The 23,184-nt window shown below is 33.6% G+C and overlaps 1 protein-coding gene across 1 annotated transcript; it reads left to right on the forward strand.

The window, feature by feature from the left end:
* Positions 1-6,175: 6,175 nt before the first annotated feature.
* On the forward strand, positions 6,176-22,617 carry LOC148947593 (uncharacterized). The gene is made up of 5 exons (XM_089095945.1): positions 6,176-6,295; positions 9,098-9,212; positions 16,021-16,179; positions 19,743-19,817; positions 22,460-22,617. Exons 1-5 carry the CDS (start codon positions 6,176-6,178, stop codon positions 22,513-22,515), a joined length of 525 nt encoding a protein of 174 aa, XP_088952071.1. The 3' UTR covers positions 22,516-22,617.
* The last annotated feature ends 567 nt before the right edge of the window (positions 22,618-23,184 follow it).

The raw sequence follows: 23,184 nt of genomic DNA on the forward strand, positions 1-23,184 counted from the left end.
GATTCAAAGTCTTATTTTCTTTTTCCCTGAAAAGACTCTGTCAATATAAAACGAAAAGAAACTAATTAAAAAAACTGTTTCCAAATAATAAGTTTTTTCAAAGAAAAGTAAAGAACTCCATTAAACAAAAAATTAGCAAAATTAAAATCAAATAATCTTCCAAGCGTGAAACTACCACAAATCAGCATCGATAAATAAATGAAACCCAAAACGAACAGAAATTACAATAAATAACCGAGTCAAACTCAAACCGAGCAGAAATTAACATAAGTTGGGCTCAAAACCCCTATGCTTTCCCAAGGCCAGAACATAATTTGTACTTTACTGAAAAAAATACAAATGAATACGCATTGTCAGTTTAATATACATATACTGATATTTAGTAATAAAAATGTTAATACTATTTGACTTATTAAAGTTATAAAAGTAAAAACATTTATATTTTTTCAGTAAAGTGAAAATTATGTTCTGGCCTTGGGAAGGCATAAGGGTTTTGAGCCCAACTTATGTTAATTTCTGCTCGTTTTGAGTTTGACTCAGTTATTTATTGTTATTTCTGTTCGTGTTGGGTTTCATTTATTTATCAATCCTGATTTGCGGTAGTTTCCCGCTTGGTAGATTATCTAGAGCTAGTATAGAAATATATCTATAGAAATGAATTACTTTTCTTTTGCACAGTTAGCAGAGCCCACTGAAGTTAAAGTAGCCTTAAACTTTGACTTGAAACGTTATAACTTGACCACTTAAAAGAATTTCGGAGGGTTATTCCGTGTTGATAAGAAAAGAGGGTAAAGGTGCAGTTTAGTTCCTCCTGTAGTGTAGGGCGCAGGAGCCCTATGGTGAAGGTGCAGGTTTGTTCTCCCTTATAAAACAACTTATTTCAGCAGATACAAAGAAGAAGCCCATTTGCGGCATTCTATGGGATCCCAAGGTCCAATACTAGAATCAAATCCCACGAGTGGCAGTTTGCGCTCGTCAAGTTCTGGCTGTACCGGCCACAAGTGCCCCAGCTAAACGGCTTTTTAGCACGACAGTACTGATAGTGACTGCAAAAAGATCAATGGCTCCAGGCAGAGTGAACAAACTCACTTTTGTTGCATCAATTGTAACTGAAGTGATGTGACCGCTGATTTAAAATTGTTGGTGTTGTTAAGCCATGGTATCTGATTTGTATACAGTGTTTTCTCGATGTTGTTATTATTATTTTTTTTCACTTGCTTTTCGTATGTATTTGATGAAGAGGAGATGTTTGAAATTCAAACTTTGAAAGTTAGACACACATTAGCCCTAATCATTAACAAGAAGGAAATGACTAAACACAGGATTTTATAGGAATAATGCGATGTTAAACATAAACACAACATAGGTTTCCCTGTGTCTAGTGGCTAAAAATGAGACTTCTACTTGGTCTGATTGACGGTGAACATAAACACTTTCCGCACGGCCCAACAATGTTTTTAGCCAACCATTTAAAAATTCTTACTAAAATCGAGGTTGAACGTGCTTTTTGAAGTGGAATTTTTATTATTATTTTTAATCAGAAAATTGGGCGCGCCGGGGCGCGCCGCCGGTCTAAAATCGGCGGCGCGCCGCCAAAAAACGCCGCCGCCAATACTGAATCACACATTCGCTGCCGTCATTTCGGCGTGGCGCGGCTTCGGAGACTATTCAGACTCTAGTTTACCACATGTGAGGTCGTTGTGGTGTATGTGTCTGAATAAATCTTGATGAATTCCTACTTCATATGTCTCTAACTCTAAAAAGCACAGTAGACAGAATATACCAGTAAGCTTATCGCAGATCATTTCTGGTCTTCGTGAACAAAAAGCTCCTCCCACTTATTTCTGCCTTAGCTTGTCTCGCTTGTCTAGCTTGTTTCTGCATTAGCTTTATTTCCGTTTGTTTCAATGCACTTTGATGGAAACATTCGGAAACAGACTAACCTGTGTAGCATGTCTAACATGTTTATATCTGCCAAAACGTTCTCCGGAGCACTCGCACCCTGGTCCGGGTTTTTATAATGGGTGAGACAGAGAATGATCATACTGGATAATATATGAACTGTGCTAAAAAGAATCCAATAAATCTCTCTTACACTGTGGTAAATAGCTAATTCATATGTTGCAGACTATAATGTACTGCTTATGAGCTGGTAATAGTTCCTGTGTCTGACTGAATCTTGATAAATTTCCACTTCGTATGTCTCTAATTTGAAAAAAAAATCCAGTTCATCTCTCTGAAACTTGTATAGAGACATATAACCGGATTTCCAGAGTTCACATTATGTCTTTTGTTATCTTCATTTCAAGTAATACGAAAGCACATTTCTAATGATTTAAGATTATATATTAGATTATTTAAGATTTAAGATTATTTAGATTATAGATTATAAGATTTATTTAAGATTATTTAAGATTATATTTTACTCACTATGGGCATTATAGCTGGCAAGACCAAAATGCTACCAGACAAATCAATTCAATATTTTTGTATACTGTTCGATGACTTTGCAGTTACTAAAAAAACATTTAACTTTACGGTTATGTTATGTGCTTGTGGCCGCAGGCCCAAATTTTGCTTTAAATAGTATAGATTGAAACTACTTTTGTAAATGATGCCAATTCGATCAAGGCTTCACGTGCCTACCATTACATTAAAAATTTGACAGCTGGGGGAGGTATTGGAGGCGTGTTAGACCTACTTTGATCCTCAAAGCATATAGACGAAAATTTCTTATATAATTCAGATTCAATTAAGATGGAACATAGCCTATGTATTTTATGGCTAAGATATTGGGGGGTCGGAGAGAAAATATCTTAGATGGACAGCAAAAACAAAAGACCTGCAGCGTTTATCAATTTAGAAATTTTGCATAGCTTGCTTCAATTTACACGTTCTATTTTTGTGAAAGAACTATTGCGATGAAAAAAAAGATCTACACTTATTAGCTTGAAAAAAATTATTGCTTCTTGAATGTTTTCATTAATTAGTATGAATTTTTGTTTTGCTTTCCTGAGCAGTTTGAAAACTGAGAAATTTAAATTTGCAAGGGATTTTGATTTTCTGTTGTAGTTGGACCGATTTGAAAATCCCATTTCTGTTTTCCACTCAAAACATGAATTAACTATTAGTTAGAGTAAAAAAAAAACGTAAAAAAAACGACCGTATGTAAAAAAAAACCATTAGGGATGGCTAAAGAATTTATTCAAGGAGTTGGGGTGGTGAAATTCCGGACGGATGAACTTAAATGCACAGAGATAAATTACAATAATATGGAAATATAGTCGGCTATCGTGAAAGTGGACCCCAAGCCCATAGTCCCAAATCGGCCATATAAACCAACAAATATTTTACTAGGAATTGCATTGGAACTATTCTAACGTTAAATTTGTAATATCAACGATGTATAGGTGGTTTAATTCATAGTATTAACTTTGGTATCTGAATGTTTCACAATAGTTGCCTTATTTTTTATTCTTGGTGAATTTTTATGATTCAACTGCTAATTATCATAGTAAAAAACAATATGGTTACTAAACAAAGGACAGTTTGTCTCCACAGATGTGTACAAACATTATTTTGCTCTAATTTTTTCTTCAAGTTTATCAAATAGATCGGACGCCCTTAAGAACCACGGCGCGTGGTCCACGGGAAGATAATAGCCTAGCCGATATCGAATTAGGGTTTCTGTGTTCTTTTCTTATAGTCCATTTGTGTTCACTGTGTTCCACAACTATTCTTTGAAAATTTCAAGTTAAATCTGTAGATTTTACATCATTATTCACGTTAGTTTATGTCAGTTTTATGTTTCCTTTGCTCAATCATGATTCTTTCTATTAATTTCTATGTTTAAGATGGTTATTCGTTTTAACTTTCGTTCGTTCTAGGCTTCATTAATTGATTTATAGTAATTTGTGCTCTTCTGAAGTTAGATTCTTAATGTGATTTGATTTCTGCTTGTTATAGATCTCGATATCGCTCTTTAATTTCTTGTAAAAATACAATTTGGAAAGTTTTTTTTTTAATTTATGTAAAAGCAAACAAAAAGTTCTGCAAAGAAAAAAAAATCTAACAATTACGGTCCATATTACTACCCAAAATTGTTTGGTATTCTATAGGTGAAACGTGTCCTTCATGATGCTTTCTAATTATTGATTGTTTTTTTTTCTGCTTGTCATCTTGGTATTATGCATGAGTACCGTTCACACTAATCCATAAGATTTGTCTTACTAACCAAAAGCCGCAAATGCCCGAAGAATAAGGCGCGAATGCCGGTTGCCTTATTATTCTTTGAAATTGTTTCATTTAAACAAAAACTAAGTTTTGTAGGTATTCTGGGTAAACACAAAATTTTTAATTTTCTTCGAGGTTAGTGTTAGATTTAATCGATTTTTTTTCACTTTTTAATTTCTTATTTTAGCTTCTAAGAACTTATCCAGAAAGAAATAAAGCGGATGTTCCGTCTGAATAGTTAACAAGGTGTTTTAAGTGGAAATGAAGAAGATAAAGCAGAAATTAAAACCATTCGGGCTTAGAACACATAAACAAATCAGTAAAACCTAAAAATTATAACCATGGCAACAAAATTAAAAAATTGAAATCGAGGTCCCGTTGTCTTATCCAGGAAGTTGAAAAAATAGTATAAAATTCTTAAATAATGTATAATATAAAAGTATAAATAAAAGTAAAGTAAAAAAAAGTAATATAGAACTTAAATTGTGGTAGTGCCTTGCGGGAATTAACCAAGTTAAAGCAAAAATCACTGAACAATTAAGTTTTTCAGTCGACCCTTTTCTATTTCAATATATATATATATATATATATATATATACACACACACACACACACACACACACACACACACACACACACACACACACACACACACACACACACACACACACACACACACACACACACACACACACACACACACACACACACACACACACACACACACACACACACACACACACACACACACACACACACACACACACACACACACACACACACACACACACACACACACACACACACACACACACACACACACACACACACACACACACACACACACACACACACACACACACACATACACAAACACATACACACACACACGCACCCACACGCACACACGCACCCGCACACACACACACACACGCACAAAAACAAACACACAAGATAGACAAAAAAAAAAAAAAAAATAAAAACAAAAAAAACAAACAAACACAAAAAAAAAAAAAAAAAAAAAAAAAAACACACAAACAATAAAAATCCAAAAAAAACACCACACACCCCCCCCCATCCACCAAACCACCACACAAAAAAAAATACTTAATTTTATTTAAAATATATTATAATATAATAATATTAACCTTTATTTATTCCATTATTAAAATTATAAAAAATATATATATATATATATATATATATATATATATATATATATATATATATATATATATATATATATATATATATATATATATATATATATATATATATATATATATATATATATATATATATATATATATATATATATATATATATATATATATATATATATATATATATATATATATATATAAAAAACAAGAATAAAAAAAAACAAAAAAACCAAACAAAAACACAATCAAAAAAAAAAAACAAATCCACCAAAAAACTAAAAACAAATTTAATATATATATATATATATATATATATATATATATAGACTCCAGGAGCTCCTTAATAAAGTGAGCGTTAAAGCGAAGAAAGTTGGCTTAAACGTCAACATAAACAAGACAAAATCAATGGCTACATCAAGCTCGCCAGTCGAGCTCCTGCACAGAGTCGAACAAGTCCATGATTTTAATTACCTCGGAAGGTGGATCGATTACACAGGAGAGGTGCAAATTGAGGTCAAGAGAAGAACTGGAATGGCAAACGCTGCTTTGAACAAACTTACACTAAAGCTGTGACTTCTTAATAGCAACGTTTTGTCCGTGCTATTGTATGCCAGTGAGTGCTGGAAACTAGATGTTGGGACAGAGAAAAGACTCACAGCTTTTTAAAATATGTGCTTGAGACGTGTGCTGAATATCGGTTGGCGTCAAAGAGTCAGCAACATTGAGGTCCGCAGAAGAACTGGCAAACCGCTTATTACTGAAGTGATTAAGAAGAAGAGATGGAGCCATTTTGGCCACGTACTTTGAATGGAGGACTCCAGAATCCCGTACCAGGTTCAACAATGGCAGCCGCGTGGGCGTCGACAGAGGGGAAGACCGAGAAACGCTCTCAGACACACGTACGATCGTGATCTACGCAGTGCTCACACATCACTACAACCCCAGTGGGAGGATGTACTTGCCACAGCGCCAATACGTAACGTTTAAAGAGGCTTCGTCGATGCCCTATGTGCCCCAAATGGCTCAGGAGGAACTAAGTACTAAGTAAGTAAGTATTTATATATTAGTTTTCTTCAAATTTTGTTCTGGCTGGTAAGTTCTGCTTTAAATCCATTATTTACGTGAAACTTAATCTTTTTCTTTCGTTCCAAGTGTTTTTATAGCACCGTTTCTTGAACACCATTGGGGAGAATTGAACCGTGATAAACTTCAAAGGCTAAAATTGGAGAGGTTTCCTCCAACACTCTTCCCCCTCGCCACCAAGCTTTCAGTAGAATGGTAAGCATTTTTCAACTTATTTAAACCGGAATCACGTGAACATCAAAAATTATATTCAGGATTAGAGAAACGAATCCGAGATTTAGCCTGTCCAACATCCTCTTCTCCCCTACTACCAATTTCTTAGCCATCATTGTACGATTAAGCTTTCCATTTGATATTTTTGGTTATATTCCCTTTTCTATTTCTATTTTACTTCCCTTTTACTGATTAAACTATCAGTAAAAAAGAACCAGGAATAGTACTTGTCAAATATTACAAAAGTTCCTTCTTGTTTGAAATTTGAATCATATAAGGAATTTCTGTCTTCAAGTATAATACTTAAAGACAGACTTTATTTAGGTAGGAATAAAAAAGGAAAAGGAAAAAAACGTAGAATAGAATTCAAATTACGTTTGTCCAATTCCGAAATTGGCTAAATTGAAGCAAAAATCTAAATTGTACGAGTTTTCTACTGTACGAGTTTAAATTTTCCAGTCAATTTTTTTGAAAAATTATATTTCCTTTTCTTTTTCTACTTTTTTTCATATCATTTTCCTTCAAGTATTATTGTGGCTAGTCAGTTCTATTCTAAATCTTTTATTAGCCTAGAATCCCAACCTGCTTTTTCGGTCCAAGGTATAAGGGATAAATAGGATAGCTTGATTTGTCTCTCTGAAAATATGGCTCTATAGGTAAGTCAATTAACTGATAATTAAAGTATTTAAATCTTAAAGAATTTTAATAAAAAATAAATTGATGCATACCTTAGATTTATAACTGTACGCTATTATATACATTCGTTTTCAATGTCTCATCTGGTAACAAGATGTTAGGATTATGTTCTTAAATAACTTTAGTCATTCAATCACTGTTTTTTTTTACTATCCGGTTTACAGCTTTTATACAGGTTTACAGGTTTTATAATTTCTTGAACATCAGTGGGGAGAATAGAATCGTAATAAACATCAAATGCATAAAGTGGATTTGTGAGTCCTCCCACTTCCTCCCCCTCACCTCCAAATTTTAAGTAAAATGAAATGCATTTTTCAAGTTGTTTGTACCGGACTCATGCGAAGGTCTTCTATATCCAGAATTAGAGAAGGGAAACCTGGGTTTTGCCTCTACAAAATTCTGTTTTCCCAGACCACCTGTGCCTTGGCCATTAGGTAGGCCCTCTATGCTCCATCTTGTTTGAATATGAATCATGCAAGGAATTTCCATTTTTACGCTTCGATTATCAAAATGGATCTAAGACCCTTTCAATGTCACCCCCAGCAGCCAACTATATATTAGAAAGGATAGGCACGTGGAGGCTTGCTCGAATCAAACCCATACACACAAGTATTTTAATATGTATTATTTGAAACAATTGTGGCACTGAGATACCTCTAGCCCCAGCAGCCACTCATCTGAATCTTTGGCAAGTTTTGCACCATTCGACTACATTTTTAGTTTGGGAATAGCTAAAGGAAAAGATAAAACAAATTTTCTTTGGCACTTGGTACTTCTATTTATCTTTATCTATCAGTCCCTTTATGTAGCACAATAAAGTGTCAAGACAAGCTTGAAATTTGGGTACGTAGAGCCTACAGCTAAAGAGACTTTAACCAAGAAACCTTGGGATATTGCCTTTCACGGTCCATGTGTGAAGAACCTTCAAAGATTCATTTTTCTGGGAAGTTTCCTCAAATCATCTTCAGTGAGAAGGGGCACTATACTACTGATGAAAGCCTATTGCTAATCTGTTATATGCATTGAAGGGTGGATATGTCTCCACCTTCTGGATTAAACTGGAGTAGCTCTATTTTTTTTTTATTTTTTTTTTTTTTTTTTAACCAACTTCATTTAACAAAACTCTAATTTTTCTTCTATATAGTCAATATCCACTTTGTGTTTAAATTACGACACATGGACCAATGGGGATCCATAATAGAGACTGGGGTACCCTCGCCCAAGGAGTTATAAACAAACACGGGCTGAGGAGAAAAGAAGGCCATCTGAAATACACTCAGCAGGGCCACCGGCGTGTACACATGTCACCCGATCAAGTAAGCATCTAAATATTAACGCATTGAATGTTCGGGGCTGCAAGCTTAAATCCATGGAGCCACGGGAGCTCCTGAAAGTATGGGGTAAACATTCGTTGTGTGTGTGAAACACAAATAAATGACGTTTTGTCCAAAAGGCTGACCATCAACGATGTTTATTCATTCTAGTTGTACAGCTCATGCCTCACTGATGGCTCGATCCAGCTCTGAATTGGATTCTTTGTAGATTTTCCTACTGCAAATTTTCTGGTAAAGTGGGAGTCAGTTTCATCTTGTATCGCGACAATCAGACTCAGAGGCCGCATAAGTCACATAACCATTATTGCGGTGTATGCTCCGACAAGGGACATTAGCGATACACTTAAAGATACCTTCTAAAACGATCTTCTAAAGACTTTTGACAAGATACTATGGCAAGGCATTCTGTTCATCGCCAGAGATTGGAACGCTCGAGTTTGCAGAGTAGATCCTGATGCAGCCACGGTAATTGGAAACTACACTGTTGGTGGTAGATTCAATAATGGAGAAAGGCTCTGCTGCTAACCAGGTACAACAATCTCTGTGCTGCTAGCAATATCTGTCAAAACAAGAAACTGCTTCGTGTTAAATTGCATTTGAGCAACGGCAGGACACTGGGGCTCAGGTCGATAACATCCTAGCAAGCAGGCGTTCGAGAAGATCCTGCTTATATGCCAGAGCATATAGAAGAGTCGATACGGGGTCTTTGAACGGTTCTGGTCGCTCACTACTTGTATGTAGAGACCGTAATTGTCTAAGCAGACAGAGGCAACAGAAAAGAGGAAACCGCTTCGACGTGTCTAAATTAAGTAGTCCCGAAATCAAAGCCGAACTCAAGTTCAAGCTCAGAAACCGACTTGAAGTCTTAAACCCCTTGTCCAATGTTGACCGGGAATGGGCTAAAATAAAAGCTGCTGCCCAAATTGTAGCCAAAGAAGTCTTTGGCCACACCAACCGGTAAAACTGAATCTAGATTTCTGACCCCAACATAGAACTAGTTGAAAAGAAGTGCCCCCTGGTTGGTGGTGGAGAGAGCCCTTAAAAGCAGCCCGAAAAGCAGTTAAACTATCAGTAAAACAGGACCAAGAATTGTACTTGTCAAATATTTTAAATTAACTGGAAAATGAATTCAAAAGGATAATAGCAAGAAATATTTAATAGCTAACGAAGCAACGGGAAAAGCCCCCTTCAATAATAAGCTGAAAGACAAGTGCTGGAAAATCGTTCAATCCGAAACAGGACATTTAGAACACTGACGAGAACACTTTTCGGAGCTACTAAACCACGCCAAAGCCTCATGCGATCCGCCTCCTTTCTCGGGTACTGCTAGGAAACCCAACGATGTAATTCCCGACCTCTGGTAATCTGGTAAAGTAAACCCGCTGTATGTCTTTTGAGCTGAGGCAGCCCAGTTTCACTTTTCTATTTCCTTATTTTTAAATTGATATCTCTTGCCTTGACTTCTAGTATTTCGGATTTTACATCCTTGTCTGTTCGTTTTTTTAAACTTCGCATTTATTCAGTTTCTCATTGTCGTAATTTCTTCATTATTTTTTTATTTACTCTGATGATCCCCTATCATGCTTGCAGCAGTAGCTGCAACCTAGTAAATAACAAACCAGAGCCCATAGTAATCGAAAGTTGAAAAAAGCGTTTTGAAAAGAATTGCGCAATGGAAAAAATCTCCATCTGGCACTGATTCAGGATTGTTAACTGTTATTTCGGTTAATATTAAAAGTAAAAGTTTATTGCCAAAATACATTTACGATATTTTGAAAAAGAGCCTGAAACCCCTTGAAACTGGGATCAGATCAATCACTTTTTAGCAGGGGTAGCACTTTTTGTCTGCCAGGGCTAGTGGGTTATCAGAAAATCATAGAGATATGTTTAATGGCTGATTCGAACGGAAATCAGAATTGCTAGTGCACTTTTCAAGTGACCAAAAAGATTATAGGGCGGCTAGCCCATTCCCAAAAATCCCCCTTCCCCTAAAGTCGTCCGGACAAAATTTTGAGATAGCCATTTTTTCAGCATAGTTGAAAGAACCAATAACTATGCTTTTGGTAATGATTGACCCTCCATAGTCCCTGGAGAAAGGGCTTTGAACTACACCATTGTGGTGCTAAGACGATTCTACGCGTTTAACCCCTTTCTAAGAAAATAACACCCGGAAAATATCACCCTCTCTCGTGAAAAATACATTCCCCCCGTGGAAAATATTTCCTCGGAAAAAAAACCTCCCCGCGGCAGGCTGGTCTCAAATAACTTTCGACTTATAAGAAAAGGACTACAACTCTCAATTTGTGATCGAATGAATATCCTCCGAAGTTTCTAAGGCCATGAGGCAGAGGAGGGGATGGGGAGGGGACAGTTTCCCTCCTCTACGGACTAAATTTTGCTCGTTTTGGGGTTTAGTGTTACTCTTAACTTTCATAAAACAGAGTACTAATCTTTTGTACATAAGTCAAAAGTGGTTGGAGACCAACCTGCTGCAGCGGTGGGGTATGCTCAGGGGGGAGGATTTATAATTTAAGAGAGGAAAACGAGTTTAATTAATCAAGCAGTGAACAAAACGTACTAAAAACGTACTAAAAACAAAACACAACAAAAAACTTTAATTACAAACTTTTCGAATATTTCAACTCCACCTCCGGGAGCCTCTATCAAAGAGGAAGAAAAGAAACAAGAGAAAACAAAAATAAACTAAAATCATTTAAAAGAACTAAAAACACAACAAGAAAAAAAGAGAAACAAAAGACAAACAAATAAAAATCCCATTCTAAATAATTCAAGAACTGCAAAAACTGTAATTGTCTGCCTTATTACTGACAACCATATGTCTACTATAAATTATATATAGTATACTATAAATTATATATAAACTATAAATTATATTTCCCCTCTTTAAAGTCAGATTGACAAATGAAATCTACTAAGAATGAAAACTATATTTATTTGAAAAGCCATTCATAAAACCCTAGGTCACCACCACTGATTGAATTTAAAAGGTTAAAAACATTTCAACTATATATGGGAACGGGCCAAAGAAACTTATGCGTTATGAATTAAGTGAATTTTCTTATTTGCTAACTTGGTTGTCTATTGACTGGTCTACACTCTTTCCAGCTTTGACCCCATCATGACTTTCACTTGCAACTTTGTCATTTGTTTGAGGATTATTATGTAAATTACCACGGTTAGAAAATTCTACCTGCCCTTTAATTATATATTATAAATTGAATTAATTTTAAAATTACTCGATCAAATGACAACGTTTTTTCTTGTGGGGTTATTTTCCAGGGGTTACTTTCCGCGTTTTTTTCTGGGGGGCTATTTTCCTGGGGGATAAACGCCAGCTCCCACTAAAACAGTCAATAAATTAAATTGAGTTACAAGTCCTGTTAGCTCAGACGGTAAAATGTTTGAATCAAATTTGAAGACTTCAAGTCCTTATCCGGTACTTTTTTTTCCAATCATGGTTTTGTGCCTTCAATATGATTATGTGGAGAACCTGTCTTTGTAAAGACCAGAGAACTACTGTAATTTTTAACCAATGCTGTTTTTCCTACTACACGAAAAAACACGATTGACAGTCAAAGTTTCAGCAATTTTGAGCTTGATTTTTTTTTCTGATAATTTCTGTATAAAAGTAAATTAAAAAATCGCTTCGCTTTAAAAAAAAATGGCTTTACTTTTTTTACATTTTTCTTGTAGTATTTTGGAAAAAATTAAATCAAGTTGTTCGAGTGTGTCAATTCATTGTTCTTTTGGGTTCCCTAGACTTCCGAAGAAAGGGTTGTAAGTTACTCATTTTGGTCATTGTTCAAATATATCCTAGTGTTTGTTATTAGGAACAATTCAGACATTTTTTTAGGGTGGGATTTTAGCAGGGGGGTATCTTCCAAGGAAAGAGTTTTTCATGGGAAGGAAAGTTCCTGGCGAAACTTTTTAGGAGGAATTGTACACGGGAGGGGGAGGGGGGTTTCCCGGTATTGTTTCAAAAACTGAATAAAATTAAATAAAAAATTCAACTAGAAGTAAGGAGGAACATTAAAACTTAAGACGAACAGAAATTATTAAATTTGTAGTTGAATAAAAAATTCAACTAGAAGTAAGGAGGAACATTAAAACTTAAGACGAACAGAAATTATTAAATTTCTAGTTGAATAAAAAATTCAACTAGAAGTAAGGAGGAACATTAAAACTTAAGACGAACAGAAATTATTAAATTTCTAGTTGAATAAAAAATTCAACTGGAAGTAAGGAGGAACATTAAAACTTAAGACGAACAGAAATTATTAAATTTCTAGTTGAATAAAAAATTCAACTAGAAGTAAGGAGGAACATTAAAACTTAAGACGAACAGAAATTATTAAATTTCTAGTTGAATAAAAAATTCAACTAGAAGTAAGGAGGAACATTAAAACTTAAGACGAACATAAATTATTAAATTTCTAGTTGAATAAAAAATTCAACTAGAAGTAAGGAGGAACATTAAAACTTAAGACGAACAGAAATTATTAAATTTGAATTAAAAACGGGAAAAGATTAATTTAAAGAAAAATTTTTCTAAGGGAAATAAAGAGCGAAGTTGAAACTTAAAACGAATAAAAATTATTGCTTTACAGTCTATCAAACAGTTCGTGCTAACAAACTGTAAGAAAGAAGCGACCCGGCTCAATATTAAATGAAACTCTAAAAAACGGAAATTTGATACCAATAGATACATGAAAAGAATCAGATTTGTATGCTGATTTCAGAGGAGGAAACATCCCCTAAAAGTCATAGAACCTTAATGAAAATGACATCATCAGATTCAGCGTATCAGAGGTCCATACTATAGAAGTTTCAAGCTCCTAGAGGCAAAAATATAGAATTTTGTATTTTTTGCCAGATGAAAGATCACGGATGCTTGTATATTTTATTTTTCTTTGTTTGTTTGTTTTTTCCCCAGGGGTGATCGTATCGACCATGTGGTCCTAAAATAGCGCGGGAGGGCTCATTCGAACGGAAATTAAAGTTCTAATGCCTTTTCTAAGTGGCTAAAAAATGAAGAGCAACTGGGCCCCCTCCCACGCTCATGTTTTTTCCAAAGTCACCCGATCAAAGTTTTTTTATAGGCATTTTGTTCAACATAGTCAATAAATACAAAAAATATGTCTTTGAGGATGGCTTCATCCCCCACAGTCCCCGAGGGAAGGTCTGCAAATTATGAACTTTGCCCAATGTTTACATAAACTATTGGTTATTGGAAAGTATACTGAAGTTTTCAGGGGGATTTTTATGGTAGTTAGGGGGGTTGGGGGTTACGTGGGAGGATCTTTCTATGGAGTAAGGGACATTGCTATGAAGGGGTCTCCGGGTTTCCCAGCATTATTTAAAAAACGATTAGAAATTAAACAAAAATGAACAATTTTTTCAACTGAAAGTAAGGAGCAACATCAAAACTTAAAACGAACAGAAATTATTACGTATATGATTGGGTTCACCTAGTCATTACCTCGCTCTTTATGCTAAATTTGTTTTTGTACTTTCATTAAAGCTATTTATTCTAATTAACAGATATTGTGATTAAGGGGCCATTCTTAAAGAAATGGAACAGAACTTGAACTTTAGCGTAGAGAGCGAGGTATTGACTATGGGACAAACCCCCTAATATATGTAATAAAAATATACAAATATACAAGTTCGTTACGTAAGTTAATTCGTAAGTTACGTCAGATGAAAATTTCGAGAAAGCCATTTAGCCAAAAAAAAAGTAAAATTAATATTCAAATTTCGTTTTAATTATTCATGTACGGTGAGCCAAAATAAAAGCTGCAATAATTCAAAACATTCCGAAATTAAATAAAAACACAAGTTTTTTTTTAACTTGTAATGAGTGACAGTAATGAGTGACATTAACTTAAAATGAACAGAAATTATTCCGTATATGAAAGGGGGATGTCTCCTCCTCAACGCCTCACTCTTTACGTTAAAGTTTGACTCTATCTCACAACTTTATTTTTTAAAACAATACACAACTTTAGCGTAAAGAGCGAGGCGTTGAGGAGGGGACAGCCCCTGTCATATACGGAATAATTTCTGTTCGTTTTAAGTTTTAAATTCGCCCCTTACTACAAGTTAAAAAAGCTTTTTGTTTTTATTTAATATAACATATATCGATTAAACTAATGAAAATAAGCCAACTGATGATAGTTCCCTATAATCGTATGAATATAGAAATGTACCGCTTTACTGAAAACAGAGAAGCTAAGTATAAAACAAGAATACTGATTTAGGAGTTAAAAGTGAGTACGTGGTGAGACAACAACAAACTAATCTATAAGGCTTTTCATAGTCTTGCACCAGCTGTGATATCAGTATTTCCGGTATACAATTAAAATAATCTTAAGACTTAAGTACAACCATAAATAAAATTTTACTAGTAATATTTTGAACAATTAATAATATTTCATGACCACGAAGTCACTGAACAGCATACATCTTGGTCTCACCATTTTTAATACCAATAGTGAGTAACTTATAATTTTGAATTGTAAAAACACGCTTTAGTAGCCATAATATGAACTCTAGAAATCCGGTTATTTGTCTCCAAACAATGGAGAATACCAAGTTATGATACATTCTAAACCTAGTACATAGTCCTAATGCTATCAAAATGGCTTCAATTCGGACTTGTCTACAAATTAATCATGAGGTATCCTTTCGTGGACCAAAACAAGAACCAATCAATGGACTGAGCTCATTTTGCAAAAGTTTATTAACAAAATAAAAAAAAGATAAAGCAACAATCTTAGAATGCTTTATTTTTTTGAAAAATTATGCTTAACGGGTTTGCTTTTACTGTATCAGAACTACTATATTGTTTTGTTTTTTCAGTAAAGCGCTAGTTTTTATAATCTTACAAACATAGGGAAATATCATCAGTTGATTAATTTGCACTAGTTTTATCGATATGTGTTAGATAGACTTCGAAGCAACAATTTTCGTCCGTTATAAGTTTCAACTTCGCTCTTTACTTCCCTCAGAAAAACTTTTTTTTAATTAATTAATTATAAAGGTGAAGTATACGCAGTATGTTACTTATCTGGTATTTTAAAGAAGCTAACGTAAGAATGGAACAAAATTGTTAAATTACTAACTAATCTGAAACGTTGTGTTTACACAGGGTACTAAATGTTTCTTTAGTTTTGTGCGTAATTGAATAATTTTTCAAATTAACAAAGCCTTCGGCATTCGCACCTAATCACTCAGCATTCGCACCTAATCACTCAGCATTCGCGGCTTTTGATTAGTAAGACAAATCCTTCAGCGTGAACGGTACTCACGCATATTGATAAGGATTTACAAGCATAAAAGAAACAATCAATCAATAATTCAAAATCATTACAAGAGAAGTATTTCGCTTACAAAATATCAAATAAATTCAAACAATAACATGGATTGCTGTAAGAGTGAGTATTTCCTTTTCTTCTTTGTACCACCTATTGATTTGTAATAAGGGTATAAATAGGGAGGATTTTAATGACATGCCTTAGCCTTAAAAAAGAAGAAGAACAGAACACAAGGCTAAAGACACTTAATTGGGATGGATTTAAATGTGTAACACTAGTGAGTCACGCCTTACGTCTTTTCTCAGATATTTCTAAAACATGAAACAAAGGGATAAATTTATCTGCGCCGTGTGGGAGCATTATCCTGCAGTTTTTCAACCTAGGAGTTCTGTGTATTCTTTTCCCCAATTAAGAAATTGATATATTTGCATCATTCTGAACCCGCATAAACGAGAGACCTTCACTTAGAGGTTAGCGTTAACTTAAGCATTTTTTCTCCAATACTGAGATAGTTCTAGCTTAAGTTTTTTACACTAATGGAGCTTTTGGCAGAAGGGACACCGTTTAAAAAAAATAACAGTGACAAGAAGGAGGCGAAATTTTTCGTGCTACCTAAACTACTTTCTATTTAGACTTAAGGCAGCTCTTTTCCAAGATAATTCAGTAATTTATTGAAAATACATTAAAGCACCCCTTTATTGTGGGTACAAGCCTCCGCCCGCCATAGCTTTAACAAGGGAGGCAAAAACAAAGAAAACAAAGGGAAAATGAATTTATAGTCCAGGTTTTTCTCCTAGAGGAGTATTTTTTCGGGAGGGGCGGGGGTTGTTACACAAAAAGCTTTAAATAGCTCACAATAAATTTATTTTCTGACTTCAGAAAAGTCAGAAGACTTTAGGGGGGGGCAAACCCCCTAACTCCCGACCCTGTATACGGCCTTGAGAGCAATTATTTTCCAGATAGTTCAGTAATTTATTGAAAATCAATTTAGCAGCTTCCTATTATTAGCACCCGCCATCCATAATATTACTATGCTTTTTCTTACTTTATAAGTCTGTTCTTTTTTTTCTCAGAATCCTATCGTTCTGCGTTACTTCTTAATTTTGCAATGTTGTGTTCTATAGTCAAAGGTGTAGCAGCACCTTAATCCCCTTCTTGTTTACATGGGGAAGAAATAATATTACTTATAATTCTGTGGAAGTTCCCATGATACGCTCGCCCTTCTCTAAGAATGTTTACCTTTAAATTTTTGAACAGTTTCTAAAGTACCTAAAGTTACCAAATTATGTTGAAACCTGATCTATTCGATGATGTTATTTTAGATCAGCACTTGAAGTCTTATTAATAATTGGTTTCATGACCTTAAATAAGAGATGTATTTAAGTAACTTCTTAGGTCACCCCACCTTTTCATTTACAATTGAAACGAAAACATATTGAAAAGGGCAAAATGTATTAATAAAATATTGAAAAGTGAAGAAAAGCTTTAAAAGTAAGATAACAATAACAGTTTAAAAATTTTGACTTTCCATCCGGAAGCCTTTATCAACAGAAAAACTAGCGTGAGCAAAACATAAAGAAAAAACGCAACATACGATAAACAAAAAAAGCGAAAAGAAAAACTAAAATAAAACTTGGTATCTAAACAAAATCCAGTGTGATAAAGCACCTTCACAGTTTAAAAAGGTTTAAACTATAGTATAAAAGGTTCAAAAGGTTAAAAAGGCTTAAACTCTTTATATAGTATGAAAAGGTTGAAAATTGTTTTCTTTATAGTTTTTTAGGCTACTTTTTTTAGTTTTTTTTTCCTCCTGTAGTAAAGGCTTCCCGGATTGAGGAAATGTAGGCTAAGTACTGAAGCGCGTATCTTATTGCAGACAGACTTAGATTGTAAAAATGGACAATGGAATTTACCTTCTTTCCAATAGGGAGTAAAAAGGTGGGCAGGCATTTCACAAAACCAAGATTTTCCACTAATAGCAAGCCAGAAAAGCATAAACGATTTCTTTGTTTGTGGGGGGGGGAGGGCAATAATAAAAAATGATAATTTGCCTAAGAAGTACCCATAAATTCGGTTAAACCTAGTATTTCGCAAAGGACCTAACCTTGAGGCCCTTGCTCGCCCTCCTTTTTAGAGTTAGAAAAAAATTATCAAAAAACTTCCATTTAGTGTTCCAGAATTTTTTTTCCAAGGGGTACATTTCTTGGGGGCTATTGTATCACACCAAGGACTTTAGAAAATAGAAGGAAACCCCATTCAAATGAACATTTAAACTTTGAATACCTTAAAATATTAATTATAAGTAACATAGCATGCTGATAATTATTATCGTTTTTATTTATGCGTTATTTCTACAAAAATTGAGCTTGAAATCAGACCTGTGAACTGACAGGCTATGTTTCCCATGATAATTTTTATACCTTATAACGCAATAGTCTTTCACTATTTTACCATGAATAAATAGTTCCAATTTCAAGGTTATCTTGATCGCCTTGAAACCTTCTGGCATCTTAAAGAAAAGCACATTGGTGCCAAAAAAGTCACGTGATTGACACTGTTTTATTTACATAGCTTACACTTTGAGGTTCCATTTTCCTTTGGGCCAGCACAACTATTCAATAATTTGAAAATTTGAGATTTTTTCCGAAATATCTGAAAATGAAAATGTCAGAAATTTTAATTTTTCTCTTTTATTTTGGATGGTGGATCCAAGAAGATAGCGCACATACAAGGCCGTAATCAGGGGAGGGGTCAGGGGGCTTTGAATCCCCCTAAAAAATATTTGTCCGACTCGTAAAAACGTATTAAAAATGCTTAAGAATGCACTTTTGTTGAGTTTTTTTTTTTATTCTATTGTAACCCCGCCCCCCCTCCCAAATAAAACCCTTCCCCTGTAGAAATCCTAGATAAGGCCTTAAGCAAATCCTTTTTTGCTTAATTCCAGTTTCTGATAATAACTTTGATTATCCTAATTATTATATATGTTTAGTAAGATTTCATATCGTTACCGAATGACGTATATTACCCCAACATTTCACGTAGCTTCCTTTATGGTCAGTCAATAAAAATAATCGGCCATTCAGAAATAAGCTTCCATACCAATTGCCTATACAGAGCTAGTTGTTTTTCTAGAAAGGGAGCGTGCAGGGTTGAATGAGAGAATAAACCAACCCCCATTATCCAGGGGCACCAATTGAAGAGTGTAGGAGCGGGCATTGGAAAAAATCAAATTACCCATCCCCCTTCATTTTAAAAGTATTTTCTTAGGATTTAACATTCGGAAGATCGCTTTTAAATATGTAGACGCAGTAAGCGCACCAACACAAAGATAAGCAAAATATTGCCGGTAAAAAAAATGGACTAGATCATAAAAATGCACATATACAGACAGTAGCCCCAATTTCTGAAAACGTAGAGGGTGAATTGCCCCCCCCACCCCTGTCTCAATTAAGTGCCCCTGTATAGAGAATGTTCACGGTGATGTGATAGGAAAAAAGCACGAATTATAAAAAAGGACGCCCTAAGAATATACAATGTCAAGGAGATTGAAGCAAAAACGTCCTAAATGGTTAAAAGAGACCACTTCTTTGTTTTATCATTCTCTTTAGAAATACACATTTAACGGGAATAAGGGAAAAAAAGTGAGTATGGCTTCAGTCGTTTGTAACTACAATCTATTTTAGACGGTTGCACCTGTGCCCCAGATTGCAAATGTGCCCAAGACTGCAAGTGCTGCAAAGGTTGCGAGTGCAATGGCAGTAAGTACTTCTTTGTTATAGTATAATTAAACTACACATAAAAAAATAGACAATATGTTGTAGCCGAGGAAACCCTTTAACTATTTTTGGTTGAAGAAAAACATATATGGCATCTCTCTGCTAGATTTATTTTTAAAAACTGTTACAATTATGTTCAAATAATCTTTTGGAGCAAAAAGTAATTTGAGGTTCGAAATTCATATTCTTCAGCCGTTTTGGCATTCAAACAGCTAAAACGTCTCTCTTCAACTGTATATAGTTGTGTTTATATAATTGTGTTATGGTATGTACACGTATACACACACACACACACACACACACACACACACACACACACACACACACACACACATATATATATATATATATATATATATATATATATATATATATATATATATATATATATATATATATATATATATATATATATATACTAAGGATGAGATGAGATAAGATGAGATGGGTCTTATTTTCGACTAATAATTACATCAGACTTAACTGGCACTTACCACATTTTTTAAATAACATTATCAACAAAACGTAGAAATGGTAAGAACCTGTGACGTTTTATTAAGCCACTATTGTGGCTTGAGCAGCGTCACACACAATCTTTCATCATAAAACAAACTCATTCACTCTTCCTACTCTTTTCATACCATTCAATACTATTTAACTCTCCCGAAAAAAAAACACAAAACAAACCCAAAAAATAACAAATGTAACAAACAAAAATAAAAATTATTTAATTCCCATCCAACAAAATCTCTTTTAGTCTAATTTTAAACTGAAACTGGTTTTCTGACTCCCTAATGCTCTCCGGGGAACCATTCCACAAATTAACTGCATAATTTCTATTTACAAAACTAGATCGACTCGTACTCCTTACTTCTGAGACTGAGCTTTCACGACCTCTAGTCTTATGCTGATGATAATCAGAATTAAACCTAAAAAATCTCTAAAATATTCTGGAGATAATCTATTAAGTACTTGGTAAGTAAACACTCCCGCCTGATGGTCCCTGATCTGATGAACATTCAGAATTCTAAAACTCATAAAACATTCACGCGTGTGGTCATACTGAACAAATTCACCCACTACTCGAAGCGAAAAATAATAAGGAATAATAATACTTGTTTGGACTGTTTATAATACTTGTATTACATAATAATACTTGTATTATATATAATAATAATACTATTATTATTATTGTATAAACTATCATAATACTATATTATAATATATATACTATTATATTAATAATAATACTATTATAGTATTATATAATAATGTATGTATTATATATAATAATAATACTTGTTTGGACTGTTTGAGAAAAAACTGTTTACAACAAACTAAGATATTTTTACCAATGATGGTAAGAAATAACGTCATCTGATATAATAAGAACCAAATTTAATGTTGTCATGTTGGAGACTAATTTTTGTTTTACCATATTGTAAAAAATTCACCATGGTTTCTAGTATCTGCCTAGCTGTTTGGGTAAAAGAATCTATTGGGGTAAAATCGGTTACTAAGAAGTCATATACTGTTTGAAGGCGAATTTGTTTTAATTTATTTATAAAAATTAATTTTAATAATTGATTGATAATTAAATATATTTTTATTAATTTAATTATTTATAATTATATAATATAATCAATTATGATATAATATAATTAAGTTATATAATATAATTATAAAACTATTTAATCAATAATTATTTATAACTATAAATAAATATTATTTATAATTAGTTAATCAAAATAATTAATTAATCGATTTAATTTTAATATTACTTATCTTAAAATTTGAAAACAAAATTGTGACTTCATAAAAGTAAAAGCTGGCTAAAGCCTTTTACGGTGAAGTTAAAAAAAAATTGATGGGTCACATGGGCTTCTGACTAGCTCTATATGGCAAAATTTATATTTCATTTGTCTTTGTATTTTCATGGTATATTCGAAGGGATATTCCTTCGTGTTGTTAAAAGTGAATTTAAAAGAAAAATATTTTGAGGAAAAGATTTATAGTAAAGTTAAAATGTTCAATTTACAGCTTTTAATAAAAAAATAACGAAAAAAAACTATGTCTTTCATTAAATAAGAAAAAGTATATTAGACTAATAAGTACAAAAATAAGGTAGAGAATCCAGCCCATACTACAAAAAAATAATTTAAAGTTTAAAATCTGAAACTATTTCAACAGATCGAATACTTTCCCTGAAAGATACAAAATGTAGGCTTGTGATCAAAACCAGTCTCAAATAAGAGCCTGTAAGATATACAAGTTTCAAATAATATTCCTCCTATCCACAATGATGGCGTCACTTGTCTAAGCAGCACCTTTAGTTTTGTAATGTTAACAGGATATACTTAGTAAATTTAAAAATTATTTTTTTTTTAATCTAGCCAATTCTAAAACTGAAAACAGGTACAACAGAAAAATTAAAATTTTCTTCGATAACGTATGTTTTCCTTCGAAAGAATAAATGTACAGTATATAAACTGATTTCCAAAATAATTTTAAAAATTAATGTAAAAAACAAAAACTGGTTTCATTTTTTATTGTGCTTTGCATATGTCACTGTCTACTTTTTATTTCGTTTGTTTCCCCTCTAAGCTTGTGTTTTGTTTTTTCAGAGCCTGAATGCAAATGTGAGAAGAACTGCCCATGCAACTCTTGTGGCTGTCATTGAGCATCAAGCGCTTTTCTTTTCTTTATCTTCACTATATAAGACTTTTTATTATTATTGTAGGCTATTTTGTGTATCATAACGTATTAAAATTTAGACATTTAATTCTTTATTTTACCTTTTTTTATGGGTTAATACTTCGGTAGTCATATGCAAAAGAGCAAGTTCAAACAGAATCAAGTTGTAGGACTAGCTTGCCGAAGTTTGTGTTTAAATTAGTGATAAGGAAAATAGCAAGGAACATTAGATATTAAAGAAAATTCATATGTTTCGATGTATTTAGAAAAATCACTTGAAAAGATACAACTGCAAAAAACACACTCTCGCGTAGAAAGCAGTGGGCTGAGAATTGAGAGGAAATCAATAACCCCTCACCAGAGCCGCGCTCAGCATTTTGTACGGGGGGAGGGGGTGGGGGTTTAAAAAGGATTTTTTTGGGGGAATTTACAAAAAAAAGGCTATAAAAAGCGTTTAAAACGCATTACAATTTCGTTTATATTAATTTTCTTACATTTTTACGAGTTAGAAAAAAATTTCGAGGGGAGAGGGGGGTTCAAACACCCTAAAATCCTACCCCTGGATACGGCCTTTCCCCCCATTTCCAAAGAGGTAGTGTGTATTTTATATTAAATCTCCTCTATACATTAATTCATGTTCATTTTGAGATTTAAC

This window comes from Artemia sp. Qi Xiang Cuo, chromosome 10, assembly GCF_049724085.1.
Source record: "Artemia sp. Qi Xiang Cuo chromosome 10, ASM4972408v1, whole genome shotgun sequence".
NCBI classification, from domain to species: Eukaryota; Metazoa; Arthropoda; class Branchiopoda; order Anostraca; family Artemiidae; genus Artemia; species Artemia sp. Qi Xiang Cuo.

Excerpts from the sequence above, each read along its gene's own strand:
- LOC148947593 (XM_089095945.1), top strand. The coding sequence starts at position 6,176 with ATGGAGCCATTTTGGCCACGTACTTTGAATGGAGGACTCCAGAATCCC. Across the intron at positions 16,180-19,742 it reads TAACATGGATTGCTGTAAGA|ACGGTTGCACCTGTGCCCCA; the intron begins GTGAGTATTTCC and ends AATCTATTTTAG. Across the intron at positions 19,818-22,459 it reads AGGTTGCGAGTGCAATGGCA|AGCCTGAATGCAAATGTGAG; the intron begins GTAAGTACTTCT and ends TTGTTTTTTCAG.